This window comes from Haemaphysalis longicornis, unplaced genomic scaffold, assembly GCF_048455015.1.
Source record: "Haemaphysalis longicornis isolate Haplotype H1 unplaced genomic scaffold, Haemaphysalis longicornis Haplotype H1 scaffold_3, whole genome shotgun sequence".
Taxonomy (NCBI): Eukaryota; Metazoa; Arthropoda; class Arachnida; order Ixodida; family Ixodidae; genus Haemaphysalis; species Haemaphysalis longicornis.
The window spans coordinates 213,494,503-213,515,399 of record NW_027526335.1 but is presented as its reverse complement, the minus strand read 5'-3'; the positions used below and the strand labels follow the sequence as shown (position 1 = coordinate 213,515,399).

The window sequence follows — 20,897 nt, the reverse complement described above, 5'->3', positions numbered from 1 at the left end:
TATATCCCAAATCATAAACCAGGCACGCATGGCTCTTCACAGACTGAACCGTAGTGTTTTTCAAAATTCAGATGTGGAAGCATTGCATAGGGACATCCTTGAACGTCCTCAACACCTGGTGACCTTAGCCCAGTTTGGCGTTGCCAGCGGCCTGGCGAGCGTGATTTAGTGGGCGTCTATCTCCCATCCCTAGTCCCCCTCTTCCCCCACTCCCCTTCCTGATAAAAGAATTTATCATCATCAGAAAACCAGCTGGTTCAGTAACGTTTTCAGTAAAGGGACGGGAAAAGGAAGTAAGAAACAGGAAGGCCAAAAACCAATAAGCTCTTTTTGGGCTTAGTAAAGTTAGGAGCAACGTCATACCGGCTTCACCGTACAATTGTCTATAATCAGAGGTCGGTGTACATGATTTTGTTAATTTTTAAGAAAAGCTCGTTACTTCACTTATTTGTTTGCTGATTTTTGAAAATGTTCTTGGATGTCCTAATTTGTACTGTACTCCTTGAAAATATGCACCTCTCCAGCCTGGGTTTCATCGACACCCGCCGTTCAGTGCCCAAAACTTTTTGCAGGCTTTGGCAAGTAGCCGGAATGGCATCTGTGTCGACTCCGTGTCTCAACGAGAAATGCAATACAGCCTGTGACCGATTTTCTGCCCCTGAAGGGCGTGGTAAAGATGTCCAGCTAGTCTGGCAGTTTGAAAAATTGAGCCAGTGAATCGCTCAGTGACTCTTCAATCTTCGTGGAAAATGGGCAGCCCCTGTATGTACAAGAAAGCAGGGGTTGTGTGCAGCGGGAAACAACACCAAGGCAGCTGACATTTCAGAAAGTGGAATGTGCAGAGTTGTGGCACTTGGTCTTTTGTAAAACCCAGAGACATGAGAAAAATACCGTATTTTTACGCGCATAACTCGCACCGAAAATGCGAAAAATTTCAGTGGCAAAATAGGGGTGAGGATATTACGCGGGGTTTTTCTTTAGTGCAGCTTCACGGCAATGCGCGTTGTGCCGTGAAGCTCCTACGTAACACCGTCACTGACTAAGCCTTCCATGGCAGCGCTTGTGCAAAACATACAAGGACAAGCAAGGAAAAACAAGGGTACGCACACTCGTAACAACTGAATTTTATTAGTGAATTGTGACTGTTACCTTGCAGTTGCTTGCTAAATATACGCTTTTTCTGTCTACATAGTATGTGATGTGTTGCTTGAGCAGTAGCATTGGCGCAGCCTTTCATGTATTGAATGTGCGGGCAATACACGAGGATTTTTTTTTTCTTTTCTGGCAAACTGAAAGTGGGGTGCGGATTATATGCAGGGGCAGGTTATACGCACAAAAATACGGTAAACGAAGGCATGCATTCCAAATGGTATTTAACTTTGGTAAACAGGTTGAGTCGCAACGGGCTAATGCAGAACGCTTGGCTTTTTTTTTTTTTTTGTCAGTGTAAAACAGTGTTCAGAAGAAAATTACGTTAGAAAAGTACTTTTACGATGGCCTGAATGATAACAAGGGCAGTTATGACCTTTTCCACCTTGCTTGATGACATTTTTATCGCACTTCTTTCGTGCCACCACAATCGTAAACTAAGTTTTCCCCCAGGAATATCAAAACCTCGACGTATATCTGCAGCCTTCTCTGTCTCTCTCCTTCCCAACCTGTTAGTGCAGATTGTTTGTAATGTGTTGTTATTAACTTTTTTTAAACTTTGACTGCCTAGGCATTTGTGAAATGCACCAAAATCTCAAGCCGGATGTTTTTGCTTTTTGCCTACATCTGAAAAGTGGTTGCTGCAGCCAAGAATCGAACCCGCATCCTTGGTCTCCGGAGTGCAACGCCTTAGCCTTAGCCTTAGCCCCATTACAAACAACACTGCAGGGTGTTGTTTGTAATGGGGCTGCGGAATTGAAGTTTTGATTGTTACGAGAGCAGTGGTTATTGAACGTGAACCGTTGAACGTGTGAAGTTGGAAATTGTGGGGAAGAAAAGGCTGCCACAATTGATGTACTGTTGGTTCCAATTGATTGCTCCTCTGCAGTCAGGCATTACAGGATGGCCAGGCATGGTGAGCCATCACAAGAAGTAACAAGACAAACAGCACTCCCTCGTCTGCCCACAGTGCAGGAGGCGACAGAAGGTGTGGGGTGAAAAAGTGGGGCAGAGGTTGGCTGCCGTTTGCATGTTGCCCTTATCGCAGCCACCACTCGACGGTCGAGTGGTCTGCCAGATAGTCTTGACAGCTGACACGACACTATCGTAGCTTGTTTGCAAAGCTGACGAGCTCGCAATCTGGCGGGGGCACTGACAGTGGCCTTGTTTGGCGGCGTCTGCACAGCCATAAAGGTTAAGGCAGGCACATGCCTCCTCGATAAGAAGAGAGATAAGACAGTTTTATATCTTTTATTTCCACTTGGAATGGGTGCCAGCCGCTCCTTTGCACACTCGTCATTGTTCGGCCACAAGTTCTTATCAAGTGTTGTTGGAAGAGGAAAACAACTTTTAGCTCAAGAACGCTAACTGTGCCGTGCGGGCGAAAAAGCAAAGTTTAACAGGCCTGTGCGTGAATCTTATTTGAGCAATAGAATTGTGGGCCAGTGTCTTCCTTCCTGCCCGAAACTTTCTTGCTGGCGCCACACTTTGCCGCCTTGTTTAGCTGTCCCTGCTGTGTGGGTAGTGTGAAACTTTCTTGCTGGCGCGTCACTTTGCCACCTTGTTTAGCTGTCCTTGCTGTGTGGGTAGTGTGTGTAATGGCGTGGTGCTAGTGGAGGCATGGATGAAGCTGTACCATCAACGGATCTTGCGGTGGAACGTTGTGAGAAGTGTAGGTTGAGCATCATCTCCTGTCGCTTAACTTAGACGGCCCCATTTTGTTTTCCTTCCTTGTGCATCTTTAGCATTGTTATGCTCTTGTAATAGTTGGGCCTGGGGAATCGGCACTGATGTTGCTGCATATCATAACCTAGGACAAATTGTGTGCTGTGTGAATGTATAACCGCCGTTAACACAACTAGCAAAGCGAATGTGGGCAAGTTGGTTCTACAAAATATGGACGAAAGGAGAAAGAAGCACTAAAATTAGGCACTTAATTGGGCACTTTGTAGCTGTCTCATGCTTGTTTCTTCTTTTGTTTGTGTTTTGCAGACCCTTTATCTTTTTTAGGTGCAACTGTACTTTTGCTAAACTAAAAATACCCAAGAGTCAGCACCCCGCTCCCACACTGGCCTCGAATGTAGCACGCGAGACAATGCTAATTTGTTTTGTGACTGCCATTAGGATGACGACTGCCTGGCTTTTCTTTTCCTCAGCATGCACTAAGGAAAACGTGTAAGGTGCTTATTGAGAGAAGAAAAAAAAAAGAAACGGAAGCTGGGCACTTGCCTGAGCTGATTTGAGGAAAGGAGATACGATACAACAGCGCCTGAATGGGACAAGTAAGAGTGACAAGACAGGTGCTGTTGTTTAATGTCAGTATGTACCAACTGGCCCGCACCAATACATTTTTACAGCAGAGCTGTTCGAGCTTCAGCTTGGTCCGGTGGCGTTAGCAAAAAAAAAATACCTAGAAAAAAACTGCCCTGCCTGTAAAGGCTGCACCACCGCAGATAGGGTATTATAACAGTGAAGCTGACTCTTGCGCCTGCTTGATTGCGAGCACAAGGGGCACAGGCATATGTGCACCCCTTATTATGTTACTTTAAGGGTGATAGCGTTTTTTTTTTTTTTTTGTCTACTGAAATGGGAAAAAAACAGAAAAAAAAAATTGGTGCAAGGCTGGATAAACAGGGGAGCTGGGGGTCGACCTAGCTCCTCCCCTGTGGGGTCCGCTGTCAATGCAGGGGAACGACCGGAACACCCTTGTAAAATCCGGCTTACAATTACATGAATTACGATTACATTACGATTACGATTACATGGACACATGCAGGGAGTATAAGGCAATATTAACAGGTGATTTCAACTTACCAGGGATAGATTGGAGCTCTCCCTTTGCGAACCAAAAAACTATGAGCATGCGTCGTACCTATTTGATATTGTGATAAGCCGAAACATGCATCAAATTGTTACCCAGCCGACACGGGTGCAAGGCGCAAGTGCATCCTTGCTTGACCTGGTTTTTATAACGAGATCAATCGAACTTTTTTCTGTAATGGTCGATCCTGGCCTTTCGCATCACGACATGGTTTATTTTTCTTGTCCCGTGCAGTCTGTTTGCACTACGCACCATGCCAAATCAATCACTGTGAAAGATTTTTCGCGTGCAAATGACGAGAGTGTTCTAGACCACCTCAATCTCTCCTTCAGCAGATTTCAGGGAACTGACCCCAAAGTATTGTGGAACAAATTTAAAGAAATATGCCTATATTGTCTAGATAATTTTATCCCTTGCAAAGTCAAAAGAACATGCAAATCAAATCCTTGGATAGGGTTGCCACCTGCCCGGTTTTGGACTGGCCGGCTCGGTTTTTTTAATCAGCGGGCCGGTTGGCGCGCTGGTCCATACTTAAAACCGACCGTCATTTGCCGGTTTTTTGGCCCTCGTGCCGTGATTATGTCCGTTGAGGCATTTTATAAGCGTCAATTCAACAACTAAGACTACAAATATGTGTTGACAAGCTGCGCAAAGACACGCTAGCAGAGAAAATAAGTGGGCGAGCACGCTGCCTGAGATGGAGGGGGACCTGAGGGAGGAACAAAACAAGAAATGCTGTCGCCGCGGTCAGCAATTGCGATTACTTTGCAGTGAAGCACATACAGAGCAATAACCAAGCTCTCAATCACTTTCAGTACGAACGTTATGTTGATTTCTCTCTAAGAAAACGCTACAATGTCAAAAACAGGGCGTCTTTTTTTCAACACAAATAAAACATTCTATATACCCCCCGAAGGGCCGTTTTTTTTGTTTTTTTTTTTTCGGGGAAAGGTGGCAACCCTATCCGTAGATCACGCGAAATGTCTTGCACATGAAAAGGAAACTAGAGCGGCTTAAACGCAGAGGTGCTCCACGCAATGTTATTCTTTCTTCCCAGGACCCACTGAACGAGGCTGTGAGGATTGCTAAATGTAGATATTTTCAGGATACTCTACCCAACTTTATTACTACGTCTGCCCCACAAAAATTTTGGAACTTTTTCAGCAAAAAGGCCAATAGTGTTGAGCAAATAACACATGAAGGAGCAACTATTGTTGACAAGAAAACGATTGCCAATCATTTCAATTTGTACTTCCATAACGTTTTTACCGCCTCAAACGAGCCACTGCACCGAGTTTGTCAAAGTAATGACGACGTTCCAGATATGTTATCTTTACCCGGTATTGTTTCGTTGCTCCTGAATTTGAAAACTAAAACTTTGACCGGTCCTGACCGATTCCCAACACTTTTTTACGACGATATGCCGAGATGTTATCGGAATTTCTTATAATCATTTTCCTCGCTTCCATCCGTTCCGGCCGCTTGCCTCGTGACTGGAAAGTGGGACGCATTGCTCTGGTGCACAAAAAGGGTGACAAAAATTTGGTGCCAAGCTATCGTCCAATTTCTAAACGTCTTCATCTTGCAAAGTGCTTGAACACATTATAGCTAAATTTATTATAACTGTCCTTAATGAAAATAACATACTTTCGGGTGTTCAGCATGGTTTCAGGAAAGGGTTTTCCACAGAAATGCAATTAATCTCTGTTGTGCACAGTTTTTCACAAATTTTAGATTACCGTACTTACCCGATTCTAACGCGCACTTTTTTTCCGGAAAAATAGGTCGAAAAATCGCATGCGCGTTAGAATCGGATACGAAACCGAAACTGCCGAAACAGTGGAAATGTCGTCCCACCCCTCGCCATCCCCATCTCAAGATGGCGCCAAAGCTTTTAGCAACAATTTTTCGGACGCAGGAAGCATAGGCCTAGGCTTTTCTATCGGCGTTCACACAAATCGTCAAATAGTTCCACTTGCGCGCTCGATAACAGCAATGGCAGCAGCGGCTCTCTGGCGTTCAAAACGAGCGGTCGGCTAAAGCGTGCGCCTCTGGAGAAGCTCGCGGGGTGGGCGTGCGAGGCGTGGGCCATGATCCCATCGACCATGATTGAACATTCGTTCAGAAGTGTGGCATCGCGAACGCGCTTGATGGCACCGAGGACGAGATGTGGTCAGCGGAGAGCGACGAGGAGTGAGAAAAGTGAGATTACTTCGGGAAATAAATCGTCCGTTTCTCTCGCATTCGTTTTTCTTGCTCACAAAGTTCCGTGCGCGTTACAATCAGCCGAGGTGCAAGTTTTTTCGTTTTTTTTTTGCCAGGAAAATCGGGTGCGCGTTAGAATCGGGGGCGCGTTAGAATCGGGTAATTACGGTAGGTAGGTCAAGTTGATGTCATCTTTTTGGATTTCACAAAGGCATTTGATCTTGTTCCTCATGACAAGCTTATTCGAAAACTGGAATCGATTGGCCTTCCTGAATTTATAATTTCCTGGATTTCTTCCTACTTGTCTGACCGCGTTCAGTTTGTAAGCATTGCCGGTAATTGCTCTGACCTGCTCCCTGTAACTTTTGGGGTTCCCCAAGGGAGTGTTCTTGGGCCTCATTATTTTTAATTTATATTAATGACATTGTTCACACTGTTTCTGCACCGGTTCAGATCAGACTGTTTGCTGATGATTGTGTGTTGTTTAATGAAATCACTTCCCATGACGACCAGGTCTTGCTAAACACTAACCTCCATAATATCTTTGCATGGTGCGAGCAATGGAAGATGAAGTCAAACACTGACAAAACCGTCTTTATGCGAGTAAGCAACAAAAAAGCTATTTTACCATTCACATATAAATCCCGTACCCAGATACTAACTGAGGTTGTTGAGTATAAGTACCTCGGTGTCACTTTAACCAACAACCTCAGCTGGAATAAGCACATTTCTAACGTTTGCGCGTCTTCTTTCCATAAACTTGGTTTTTTGAGACACAAACTGAAGCATGCTCCTAATACTGTTAAAAAACTTGCTTATTCAAAACTGTTATACGACCCACGCTGGAATATGCACAAATCGTCTGGGACCCATACACAAAAAGAAATATCGAGGCTCTTGAACTGATTCAACGCAAAGCGGTCCGTTTTATTTACTCCAAGTACCAAAGAACTGGTTCCCCCACAAACCTTATGAAAGAAAACAGTATACCCGCACTTGAAAAACTTTGTAAAATTCACAGGCTCAAATTTCTTTTTCTTTTGAATAACAACAAGCTGTCAGTAAACCGCGATTTGTATCTAAAACCGCTTACGACAAGACAAACCCGGCGTCGGCACACTCATTCATTAACACCGTATTTCGCCAGAACTAACATTTTCAAATACTCGTACTTTCCTCGAACCATAAACAACTGGAACTGCCTACCTCAGTCGTTAACCGGCTCTGTTGAATCTCTTGATCGCATTGAACCATGACCCATGATGTATCTTCTTCTTATTGTCCTTGCTGATTTACAGCTGTGTGCAGTGTTATATTCTTGCCCCTCCTGCTGGGGCCCTTAAATGGGCCTGCAGTATTCTGTAAATAAATAAATAAACTTGGCCTTACCCCTCAATACTTAGCTAAAGACTTAGCCTAGCAAAAGCATCGCAAAACCTAATAAAACTTAGCAGTGCCTGGCAAAACTTTGCAAAAACCGGAAGAAGCTAGGTCATCCTCCAGCTCCACTGTTTCTCCAGCATTGCACTACTAGTGCAAGCTGTGCCTTTTTTCCTTGGAAGGGGGGGAGGGGGAATGGAGCTGTGTTGATTCATTTGGGCCTCTACTGGCTGCCCCCATGGTGGTAACATAGTGGGGAGCCTGTGTGCAAGGTCTGAGGTGGTCCCAAGAGACACTTGGTTCCAAAATGAGACAGCAGCAGCACCGTCCTGATTTCCCTGAGGACTGCCTTATACAACACGCGGGGGCTCCGTTGGACTGGAGGAGGGAAGCTTTGGCAACTGGTGCCTGGTGGGGAGTGAATGAATGCCCCGTGGTGCATGCAGGTGTGGTGCCCGGGAGGCAGTGGGTGGGCACATGTGCCCAGGGGGCCCCACCTGCGTGCGGAAGCCCCTGCCTGCCTGAGCCGCTGTTGCCGCCTTCCATGGCCGCTGCCTCGGCTGCGGGCGAGCCGACTGCAGCAGCAGCGGGTGCAGCCATGCCTGCGGCCCCCTGCCCCCCCAGGGCGACGACCCTGTGCACCCACAACGGCACCCGTGATGTGGAGGAGGGGGAGGAGCCCCTGGACGTGGCGGACGTCTTTGTGGACGGCTCGAGCGAGGAGTCCCTGAGGGAGGGCGCCCTCCGGGTGCTGGGCCACGTGCGCCCACACTGGGACCCGGCCACCGTCCGCTTCAAGGTGGGGGGGACAATGTGGGGCAGTGTCCTCCTCCCGTGCTCTCTCTCTTGCTCGCCTGTCCGTTGCACTTGTTACGGTACAGTGATCATGGTAAAGAAACAGCCCTGTGTGGTGGATGGGGCCGAACGGGGATCAAGAGGGAGGCGAAAACCGGCCTTGTGCTGGGCATGAACCGAGGCTCCATCAGCTGCTCTGCCTCCGCTGCCGTGTCAGCTACGCCTTTGTAAATGCTCTGGATGCTGCTATCCCACCCCCTTCTTCCCTGTTTCGCAGTCATTTTGTTGGGGTAAGCACTTTGGTGTGCAGCTTCCTCTTCGACTGCTGCAAGGCTATGGGCAGGGTGGATGCGCTGCGCCTGCAGGCCTTTCAAGAGGGAATGTTGGACACCCTTTGATGGCATGTTCTGCACGTGACTTCTATTCGACCCCTCTCCTCGGCACTACAACCATCACAAGGCCACATGGTTCTGCCCATCTGTGACCGCCTTTCTTGCGTTGGCTGTGCATTCCTGAGTTCGAAGGAACAGTCGTAGTCATTAGTAGCGAAAACTAGAGCACGAGGGAACTTGTTGAAGCTGCGAAGGTAGAAAAAGCAGATGACAGTTGTGTTGGCGTGCCATCAGTAGCGATTTCACAGACAGAAGTCGCATTCTTGGAGGCAAGGACAACACAGTTGTGGCAATAGCTTCTCCACCATAGCAATGGTTTGGCAGTAGTATATGCATTTTCGCCTGTTGTTTTTGCGCATGTAGTTAATGTGTCTTTTCATGTGTGTGTGGCATTTATTACGGAACTTTTTTACAGTGTGGTACTTCTTGCAGAACTTGCGATAAAAACAATCAGTTGAAAGTCAGCAGTTGTGTTGTGTTATATCCCTACGTCCTTCAGGGGGCATGCTGGTCTTAAGGGGGGACACTGGTCTTATAACAACTTCTTCTAATTTTCAAGTAAACTTCGTGAAATTTGCCAGTCTTGCTGCTTTTTTTTCCCACTGATTTCAAATATGCCACTATTTTTTTCAGTTGGTCAATTAGTTCCCAAGATAATTGGAGATAATTAGCCATTTTCAGTCAAACAATAGACAAAACAGTGTTGGTCATAAAACTGCAATCTTTATACTTTCCAATATACGAACACTGGTGAATGCAATAATTGAAGCAGTTTTTTGGTGCATTGCTTGGAACTAATTTTACAGCTCATTAAACTTTGGTGGCACCAGTTTTTGGTGCATTGCTTGGAACTAATTTTACAGCTCATTAAACTTTGGTGGCACCAGTGGTAAAGAACCATTCTGAGTGGCCATTTCAAACACCAAAGTTTAATGAGCTGTAAAATTAGTTCCAAGCAATGCACCAAAAAACTTCTTCAATTATTGCATTCACCAGAGTTCGTAGTATTAGAACGTAGAAAGATTGCAGCTTTATGACCAACACTGTTTTGTCTATTGTTTGACCGAAAATGGCTAATTATCTCCAATTATCTTGGGAACTAATTTACCAACTGAAAAAAATAATGGCATATTTGAAATCAGTGGGGAAAAAGCAGCAAGACTGGCAAATTTTACGAAGTTTACTTGAAAATTAGAAGTTGTTTTGAGACCAGTGTCCCCCCCTAAACCAGAAAAGTTTATGCAGCTGCATGACATACCAGGGAACTGTTCACGAATCGAGGAGTGCAATAAGACTAACATCATCATTCTATCTGCTCTGTAGCAGAAGTTACGACCCTTTGAAGTTTGGGCTTGGAAGGTTGCCTGGTATGTCGTCCAGCTGCATCGCTCCTGCAGTTTTCTTACAAAAGCTGTCAAAAAATCAAATATAAAAATTGCAATAAATTTGCGTGCAGTCAACTTACACGAAAACAAATTTTAGATCTGCAATCAGAATGAAAAACTACATATTCCCCTCAATTTTCACCGTCATAACTGTAAAGGTAAACTGCTTTGGTTTAAGTCCAGTGTGCCCCCTTCATCAAAAATGTGTGCTGTTCACACTTCTGCGTGTACCAGTGGTGTGAATGTCCTGCTCCCCCCCTTCTGCAGACGTTCACGGACGGCATCACGAACCAGCTGGTGGCCTGCTGGCCCGCCCACGGTGGGGGCAAGGGCGAGGGAGGGGGGGAGCTGGGCGGGGAGGAGACGGTGCTGATGCGGGTGTACGGCCAGCGGACGGAGCTGTTCATCGACCGGTCGGCCGAGGTGCTCAACATGCGGCTGCTGCACGCCCACGGGCTGGCCGCCCCGCTCCACTGCGCCTTCCGCAACGGCCTCTGCTACGGCTTCAACCCGGGCCGGGTGGCCGACACCGCTCTGGTCCGGGACCCGCACGTCTCCCGGTGGGTGTCTGGGGGGGGGGGAAGGGGGGGGGGGGGAAACTGCCTGGCCGTCTCACAGTGGGCCGCAGAGCTACATGGAAAGCCGTTGAGACCAGCACTTTGCTTTGCTCTATTGCGTTTGATTGAGTGGGAAATTCGTACCCAGTGCACGCAAGTGGCACCCTTTTATTAGCGAGTTGCGGGCGCTCTTTCGTAACATTTTTTGCGCCTGACACGCAAACCTCTGGTGGACATGCGTCCCAGCCACGGACCAGTGCACGCGCAAGTAGCAGTTTCAATTTATTTCACTCCCAGCCTTTAGATGTTGCTCAACGAGCAAAGTGAAAGCCCAGAAAGAGAGTCCTTTGTGCCGAACGAAGGCAGCTGCTGCGCACTGCCACCTTGGCTGCTCCCTCCTGTTTCCTGCTGCCCACCTGCAGGGCCTGACTGGAACAAAGGGAGCACACACCAGCGCAGTGCCGCGTGTACGACTTTTGTGACCACAAGAAGCTCTGGCAGGTGACAGGGGCCCCTGTTGTGCTCCTGCCACTGGCAGACAAGCCCTGCGAACACTTTGCTTACATTGCATGCTCTCTCGAGCACGCTCCTTCTCCTTTCGTCGGGATATTTGTACAGATGTTGTACGTAGCGTTGATGGTGCATGATGCCATCTGTGGGTTCCCCACATGAGTCGCTCGAAGTGTCCATGAGGCTGGGCATTTGTGCGTTGCACGACTGCTAGAGCAAGTGGCCTGGAGAACCCTTTGGAGGGGCCACAAAGCCAGGTCCCCTTCGCAAAAAGGGGGCGCCTATTTGGAACGTGAAGTGAGACTGGCGGTGTCAGCCTCAACCGTGCCCTCACCATGTTGTGGGCCCTGGCCTGTGCCGTGTGTTGCAGGCTGATAGCGCAGACCCTGGCGCGCATGCACTCGGTGCGTCTGCGCAAGGGCGGCCAGGACCAGGCAGAGGCGAGGCCCTCCCTGTTCCCCACCCTGCACAAGTACCTCAGCCTGGTGCCCACACACTTCGACGACCTCGAGAAGAACCACAGGTACGCCCCAGCGAGGGAAGGGCGGGGAGTGGGAAACTCCTCGTGTCTCTGGGCACTGGAGTGCAGTGACGGCAATAGTATGTGGAAAAGATGGGCCTCTGTCAGACCTTTGCACTGACGTAGCACTTGGTGACCTTACCATTTAAAGAAGCTCGTCTGGGAGGTTTGTGGGTGCAGTACGGATTCTCACACAGAACTTGTTTTCGTTGCGGGAACTCTGATGTGAATCTGTCTAACACTTATTTCTGTCTGCAATGCATAGTTTAACTTGTATAATGTGTCATTTCACCGTTTAGTGCTGGTCGAGGACCTTGGTATCCCTGGTGCTCAACAGCTGCACAAACAGGATGATTCCTTGAAAGTTTTGATTTGAACCTATTTTATGGTCGTCTCGTTGTCTCCTTGCACACAGGCTTTACGGGCTAAACGTGCCCCCATTATTTGTTAAATTTTGCTCCACAGTTTCGCAAGCATGCTGTCATAGCCAGCATCATTATGTAGACAGTGAGGCTGCCAGACCTTTCCGAACACACTTTCTTTGTCATTAAAATGAGGATGTCAGCCGAAAGAGCTTGCAATGGTGCATTTACACTCCCAGCTTCAATTTGGTTTACGGTGTTCGTAACTACACTTCCATATCTTCAGTGTACACGAAAGTAGCCACCAAGGCGCTTTGAACCAGTGAAAACCGAGAATCCCCAATTTCATTTATAGCCCTTGATTCTTCACCCGTCGTGCTATATCGGCTGGGAACTCTGTTTTTTTTTCTTTTGTTTTTTTTTTTTTTGCAAGCATTCTATCTCGGCAAACATGACAACTATTTAATTTAAAGTACAGTTGTGTTTTGCACGAGGCTTGCATGTGTTAGGTTTTTTTTACAGAACTTCAAGCAGCATGTAAAAAGGCAAACCTAAAACAGCACAAGCCATGCAGTGAGGCTCGAAAGTTTGCATGTACGTTGTGTGGCAGAGCCAGCTTTTATGGCTCTGTTGTCCGTAAATGTTGAATATTTGAAAAGTCGGAATGGTAAAACTGTAATACGAATCAAATCAAATGGCATTCACTGGTTGCAATAGTTGCAACATGTTGGAGGTTCCGAACGTTTGCACACTTCAAGAAAATAGGCCAGAAAACTGATTGACCCAAGTCTCCCCCCCCCCCTTTTTTTTTCTTCTCCTTCTCGGGCTTGTCCAGGGGTGCCGTTTATGCAGCGGAGCTGTTAGTGTCATTTTTGATGGTATCTCTTGTGACCATCATCATCGTCTCTGGAATTTGTGAACAACAAAAGAGTTCTAGGCAGTGACGATGACAGCTGCCATCGCAAGTGAAGTTAATGGCTTCTCGGAAGCAGTCCACAACCCGTATCAGTATCATTGCATACCCATGCAGTTGGAACGGTTTGCCACAGGTGAATCGTGAAAGGGTCGTCTGCTTGGTTGGACCATCAGTGGTCAGTGTTGCCCGCATTTTTTCGTGACCCTGCTGCAGTGGTTTTTTCCTTCTACTCCGCCACCCACTGGTCCATCATTGTGGGATTGGGCTTTTGCTCCTTCCACGTTTAACTGACCATTACTGCTCCCCCATATGAGCGGTACTGGTATCCCATTCATCCCTGTCCATCTTCATGTTAGGAGCGCGCCATCCTGCAGATAGTGAGAACGTCGTGATAGCATCGTGATGGGCATATTTTTCTTCTTCTTGGTGCCGGGCATACCGTATTTTTTTTTTGTGTATAACCCGCACCAGTAATTGGCGAATATTAAGAGAAAGTGAACATCGCATACTATATCTTGCTCCGTAATTCAGCTTCACTGCTTGCGGCCCTTGCTGTGCTGCATTGTGTCACCACCAACCGTTATTGCAGTCTTCCTCCCGCTCTGTTCTAGCCAGCCTGTCGTCGGAATGAAAAATAAAGAGAAGTTTTAAAGGCCAGCCTTGAACTTGGCTATCCTATCTTTTTTGCGAGTGCGCTTGCCTTTTGAAGATCGGATGCCCTTGTGCAGCGCTGAAGAGGATGAGATAACGGGTGCCGCCTTTGCACAGGCAGAGCTTCTGACAACCGAGCAGCCATCTGCAAGTAATCAGCATGGCAGATGTGCTTTGCCATACGGCACTGTGGAAGGCCTTTTGGCTGCATTTTTTCTCCCGTTATATGTTTTTTGTGTGTGTAAAAAACAAAAACAAGAGAGAGAGAGAGAGAGAGAGAGAGAGAGAGAGAGAGAGAGAGAGAGAGAGAGAGGGGGGGGGGAGACTGGTGGTGCATTCATTCTCTGAATGAACGCAGTGTAATTAGGTGACGCTGTTTTTCTTACGTAGATTGAAAGGTTGCATTCAGTGGTGGGCAAGTTGGTAATGGTGCATCTCAAAAAAAAAAAAATGTGCGCTAATAGCGCTTTGCTTCTTTCAAGGGTGCAGGATGGTGGTTTGGGGGTATGTTTGTGTGGAGGTGGTTATGCATGCAAACGTGTGGTACATCATGCTATAACATTATATACCTTCCTCCTCAAGAGTCAGCCTGCCAGACTGCAGATTCACGAGCCCTCGACAGCTCAGCAGTGTTGAGGGCTCTTTTTGCTCTTATCCAGGAAGGAATGGTGCAGGGGTTGTAACATACGCACACATTCTTTTCTGGAGCCAGGCATACCTCGCACTGTGGGGTACAAAACGGCTTCAAAGCAATTGCCGGACAGGTACTGGTTTATAACGGTGGCAAGCAGCTGGGATGTAATGCCGAAAAGCGTTGGCCAACATGGCAGGCACCCTCCATATGCGGTGGATTGGGCAGGGAGTGTAGAGCTTCTGCTTTATTTGCACTTGTGTGCCTTTGTGCCTTGGTTCCGCCTTTTTTGTGTGGGGTCCGTTTCTTTGCTCACTCTTCTGTTCCCTCCTTGGTTTACCCTTTTTCTTGGTCACTCCTCCACTGTGTCGGGCCCACCCGCTGTCTGCTGTCCGGACTTAGTGAGAAGAGGCGAGTATGTCGGTGGGAGGGGCTGGCCGCTCGCTGGCCACACTCCGGGTGCTTTTGGTCGCGTGGCTTGGTTGCTTGCTTCTTCGGCCCTCTTCTTGGAGCTGTAGAGAATGTCATGGCCATCGTTTTCCTGCACTCATTGGCCTCTGAGGCCTTGAAAGGGCATTTAACATCTTTTGCTTCGAGTGCCACCTTTCGCTGTGCCTGCATTCCTTGAAACTTGATTCTCCTAATTAACGCTTTGTGAGCATGTTTTCTAGTGTCGCTAGTACTCTGAATTTTTGTGCACTCTGTGCAGTGAGCCTACTGCCCCTCGTTCTTATAGTGCACTGGCTTTGGTCTTGGCACTTTTGCAGTAGCCGACCGATTTGTCGGGCCTGGAGGGGAACGAGTACCTAATAGTCCGAATGAAGGAGCAGTCCGAAAAATTTGTGGGCCATTACTCCTATGGGACAACTGGCAGTTCCTCGGGAAAGTCAGGATTATCCGTCAAGCCTGAATTTTTGGAGTCCGGAAAAACAGTCAGCCACTGTATTTGCCCTTTCTACTGGAGCTGTGCAGTGCTCTCTCTGCCTATATTAAATTGTAGTTAGAGATTGTGTCAACCTGATTGCCCTTCTATTTTACGTTGAGGCGCCATTGAGCTGTTCTGTGGCTGACATAAACACGAGCCAAGTTACTCCAGCACTTGGAGATTGAGGAGGAACCGTTCTGCTCAGCACAGTTCTGCACCTGGCAGGAACAGGCCAAACTGATAGATTAGGGATTTCGCTGCGAGCTTGTGATGAGAAAAATATGGTGCAAAGGGGGGGCAGGGCAGCTTTTCTGTCCCGCATGGCCATTTGCTTTGTTCTGGTGTTTTTTGTGGCACTTGCTCACCCTGGGAGACTAACTGGGAAGGAGCTGGCCACAGTTTCGGATGTACAAATGGAGGTGTGATAGCTGTCAGCACTTGCGTCTTCATTTTGTGCCCCCGTCTTTCTTCCTGTATGTCCTTTCGATATAGCACGTGGTAGCTAGGTAACCGCAATGCCGTTTGTTTGGTAGTGGTGAACAGGTGCGGATAGGAACAGCTTGCAGGGTTCCCTGGGGAGTGTGGTCGCCACTGTTACTTCTGCCGCCCTCTCCCGCTGCAGGTTTGTGTCGAGCATCCCAAGCAAGGGCGAGCTGGAGCGGGAGGTGTCCCTGCTGGAGGCGCACCTGTCGGGCCTGGGCTCACCCGTCGTCTTCTGCCACAACGACCTGCTCGTCAAGAACATCATCTACCAGCAGGAACTCGGTAGGGGGGCCACTGAGAAGCGAGGCTGGGGCCATGGCTAGCTGGCAGGGCAGAGACACCACCTTTGGCCAAGGACAGGACAGCATTCTAAGCCCGCCATCCTCTCTACATTGGCTGTCCTATTTGCGCTCTAGGTGCACTGTTAGGTCGAAGTGCACTGCACCCTATGGAGAAAAGAAAATAATAATGGAAAGCAACTGTTGAAGGTTTTTTTTTTTTTTTCCCCCTCTTCAGTGTTTTGTTGAGGAGCAGTACACCCGCTGTGTGTTGGAGCTTCATGCTAAGGCAGAAAGAACAGAAGAGGGGCATCACAGTTCACAGGGCAAAGCCTGGTGGAGGACACTCTAGCTTGAGATGTGGAAATGTGTCACTTATGCCACCACCAGCAGTAGGCCTATGCACAGTTGAGCCCACTTCTGGTGGCCACGGTCATAAGGAATGGTCAGTTATAATGCACAAATGTTGCATGACTGTCGCAGTACGCACTGCGCCAATGGCATCATGTTCCAGATACTACGACGAATGTGTACGAGGGTGTGCAGCCTTATCGTGGTAGGCATTCACAGCTGCCACTGCAGTTGGGCTCCTGTGCACACGAAGCCTCAGATGGACTGTGCAGCATCGCTTTGTCTTCTCAACAGAACTGATGGCAGCCAGCAAAAAGAAAGGAAGGAAGTGCAAGCAGAAAAGCGCATCACTGCCACGTGTTCATGGCTGCCACTGCCGCCCTCTTCTTTCTTCACCACCATATGAGAACGAAATGCGGTCACTGACCAAGTCAAGGTGAAAAACACAGAGACGTTTCGGAACCCGTACGGGTTGCTTGATCACACTAAGCAGGCAAGAGCCGTAAGTCGCTTCTTATTCTAAAATGTGACGTAATGAACGGGTGTAGCTTGCCGGCAGATTGCCATCTGTCCGGTTGATAGTGTCCTTGGTCTTTTGAATGAACACGGATTCCAAAAGTAATCTCGTAGCTGGGTTCTTTCCCTTGTTTTCCTTTTGGAATCCGTGTTCATTCAAAAGACCAAGGACACTATCAACAGGACAGATGGCAATCTGCCGGCAAGCTACACCCGTTCATTACGTCACATTTTAGAATAAGAAGCGACTTACGGCTCTTGCCTGCTTAGTGTGATCAAGCAACCCGTACGGGTTCCGAAACGTCTCTGTGTTTTTCACCTTGACTTGGTCAGTGACCGCATTTCGTTCTCATCATGATACCTGACCACACGAACCTTCGTCGAACTCTTGTCTACATTTCACCACCATATGCGGGAGGCAGGTGCTGGGAACGGGGGGTAGTGAGATAGGGGTGACAGCAGGTGAAGCGTGCAGAAAACTGGTGCTGGCATGGGGCCAACGCCTGCACCGCACATCTCTCCGCTCTCGACTGGCCATGGGGGGACAGACGGGCAGAATGATTTTAGTAGATCCACTAAGCTCGAGTTTCAGCAGGCTCGCCTGTGCAGTCTTTAATAACTCTAGGCGGTATTGGTTCTTCTCCAGTGCTGTCGGGAGGGAGAAAGATAGAAAAGGGACATCCCTCATACTGTGCAGGTGATGTCTGCAGCTGTGTCAGTGCAGTCACCGTGTGCGCGCCATGTTTTCGCGTCTAGTAATTGCACTTATTACAAGCTGTAGATATAACGAATGAATTCGCCGGGGCACTCCAGTTCTTCACAAGCGGGCTCGACTGTTTGCACCCCTCGGAGCCACTGTTCTAGGTGCAGTGTTTTCGTAGCAGTCCGTGTGAACTAAACTGGTGCACCCATGGCATCCAGGAGGCAGCAAGGGATGCCGGTTTCCCCGACCACGGGGGTTTGCAGGCCCTCCAAGGTTGATGTAGAGTCTTCGAATAGGTTTAAGCTGAACAGCAGCTGTGCTATTATTCTGCTTGTGAAAACACACGTAAACAAATCCTGTGCAACGAAAAAGCTGGAGTCTGCCCAGGGCGTGTAGTGCAAAGGATGACCAAGAGCGGTAGGCAGTACACGTATTGGTGAATCAAGGGACGGACAGGGAAACAGAGGGAGGCAGAAACCTAGTTGAAGACCGTGCAGTGGGCGTCGGGTGGGTGGGTGGTGATAAAGGGGGCGTGTCTCTGCTGGCATGTGCACTCTCTCACCTTGCAGTATTGAATGTGTAAGGGCCATTGTCAGGGCGCCATTGACCTTCTGCACGTGCCCTTTGTCGCTCAGACCGGGTGATCTTCATCGATTTCGAGTATGCGGACAACAACTACCAGGCGCTGGACATCGGCAACCACTTCTGCGAGTTTGGCGGTGAGCGGCCCTTTGCCCTCTTTCTCTCCAAGTTTCTCCGCCTCTGAAAGGCCGACCAGTGCAGAGTGTGGAGTCCGCCACTGTGTCTTCGGTACGCTGGAAGCACTGCACTCGTGTGCCTCCACATATGTGTGCATGTAGTTTTTTTCTAAATGAGTAGGGGGGTCATGACCCTTGCCAATGCACTTCACACGTTACCAAGAAGCAGGATTGTGTTGTTCTTTCTCGTTCTTCTGGTGGCACCTGTGTCAAGTGCTGTGTGAAACACTGCTTTTGCCAACGGGAAGCTATAGCGTGGAGGGCAGGAAAGTAGCGGATAACTCGCAGTTCATGCACATCCTTCAAAACCCTTCAATTTGAAAAGTGTGTTTTTGAAAACTGGAATTTTCGCAGACCCTTGAAAAATCCCTTTATTTCTTGAACTTTGCTTTTTAATCAGTACACATAACAGCTACATGAGTCTGCATAAGGGCTGTGTGGCTGTGTCTTGCTTGGTTGATCTTCTCTAGTGAATGAGAGCTTGCATGTTGTAACCCGCTAAAAGTGCTTACCTGTGTAACTCTGGCTACGAGAAACACTTGAAGAAAATGTCACTGGCGACATCGTTTTGACGAGGAGGCTTTAACTTTTGAAGGGGACTTTAACAAGGACATCGTTTTAACAGGTGCCTTTGTAAAAATGTTGTCGCCAGTGACGTTCTTTTCTCAATGATTGGTCATCATTCCCAGCCTCCATCTTCCCCCGAACACGGGCGCTGGACTTCCAACAGACAACCCGCCGCGGTGGCTCAGTGGCTAAGGCGTTATGCTACTGAGCACGAGGTCGCGGGTTCAATTCCCGGCCGCGGCGGCCGCTTTTCTGATGGAGGCAAAAAGCGAAAACGCCCGTGTGTACGAGATTTCGGCGCACGATAAAGATCCCCAGGTGGTCAAAATTAATCCGGAGCCCTCCACTACGGCGCGCCTCATCGTCTGCGTTGCGTCGGCGCGTTAAACCCTATAATCAATCAATCGACTTCCAACAGACAGTGTGGTCCCTGAAAACCCACACACATAGCCTTGGAAGTCTGTGAAAACCCTCGAATTTTTGCCATCTCATATACCAGCATGAATTCTGAATGTTGTGCTATTGATCTGGATGAAAGGCCACCCGCAACGATGGGAACACAAATTTTGGCCTCCTGTAATGCCTCACTCCTGCGTGGATTAGTAGCTCTCTCATTGCCGCACCTACCCAGAACCGATCATTGGTTGCACAACGAAGTGCTCACGTGCGGTCCCCTCTCCCCCTCTCCCCCCTCTCTTGGCCCCCATCCCTTGCAGGAGTGGAGAAGTTTGACAGCTCGCTGTACCCGGAGCGAGAGTTCCAGCTGCGCTGGCTGCGCCACTACCTGGACGAGTGGCACCGGCTGGCGGGCCGCGGGGAGGCTGCTTCCCCCAGGGACGTCGAGCTGCTCTACGTGCAAGTGAACAAGTTTGCCCTGGTCAGCGTCCCCTTCCTCACTGCAGTGCTGCAGCCGCCACTTTAACTTTTTCGTTACCACGGGAAATTGACCAATTTTGAAGGCTCTAACAAAACATTTTTTTGTGCTATACATATTTGTTAGGCACACATTGCAGTGACGCAAAATGCAGATTATTCCACGCGCTTTCAACGACACCAGTTTTAATAATGTTTTCCTAAATGATGATTCCGGAAAAAATTATCGAATTCAAAAGTTTTGTCCACGCGCCGAAGAAAGTAAGAGAAAAATAAGTTGTGTACAATAAACCACCAGTAGTAGAAAAAATTTAGAATATACCTTTTGTAGGTAGACATTTCGAAAACCCGTCCTAGAAAAAAAATTGAGTTGCGCAGTACAATTTGTCAGATATAAGAGAAAACGTTAGCCCACGTGGTGCCCGTGCCATGTGGTGAAGCCCAGCCTCTATTTTAAGTTTTGCTATTTTGGATAGTTCTCTAGAAGAAATCTGGTGATTTGACATTATTAAAGGCCCGAGTTAGCCACCACGTGATGTAAAAACACCTTGTCAATGATTATGACCGTCACAATATTGAAGGCAAGCAAGCGATGTGAAAAAATCCGCCTGGAGTTGAGAACCAAACTCTTTGGTGGATGCTTGTTGACGGTCTGATGATCACTTATCAGTCGGAACTTTCATTTGCGGTTTATTATCATGTTCTGACTCACTATGGTAGCCCTGCTTGCAGGAATAAGGTACGATGCGCTAGAATCATGCCCAGCAAGCTTTCACCAAGCCGCCGTCGGGCTGTGAAGCGTGTTCAGCGCTACGAGCCTACTACATTGCAGCGCCACCTAACAATTTTGAAAAGAAACAAATACAAGGCTGTTGGAGACTTTGTCAGAATAGACAGTACTACTAAGAAGCGACACTAGACCTCCTGAAATACCCTCGTATGAAACCGAAACTGGCCGGTGAACAGCTGGCGGTGTTCAAGGCCAATTGGAAGCGTTCTCCTCGTCTGAACTGATACCCGACGACTTGGTGTTATCGTTTGACTTTCAGCGGAAGCTCTTATCGCAGAAGCAAGGCATAGATAAAGCGGAAGCGCGAGCGGCATGCTTGTATTGAGGAGCACTGCGGGCAACGGAGGCGCCATGGCAAATGAGCATGTAATTGGGTAGC

General features: G+C 48.2%; 1 protein-coding gene across 1 annotated transcript in view; it reads left to right on the top strand.

Annotated features, from left to right (window-relative positions):
• Eas (ethanolamine kinase 1) overlaps nt 1-20,897 on the top strand; it is a 37,556-nt gene that overhangs the window by 5,169 nt on the left and 11,490 nt on the right. The window contains exons 2-7 of the mRNA XM_077705040.1: nt 8,002-8,354; nt 10,395-10,687; nt 11,565-11,717; nt 15,822-15,964; nt 18,166-18,249; nt 19,572-19,732. Coding sequence (XP_077561166.1) covers nt 8,100-8,354; nt 10,395-10,687; nt 11,565-11,717; nt 15,822-15,964; nt 18,166-18,249; nt 19,572-19,732 — 1,089 coding nt within the window. The 5' untranslated portion in view covers nt 8,002-8,099. The remainder of the gene's footprint in view (nt 1-8,001; nt 8,355-10,394; nt 10,688-11,564; nt 11,718-15,821; nt 15,965-18,165; nt 18,250-19,571; nt 19,733-20,897) is intronic.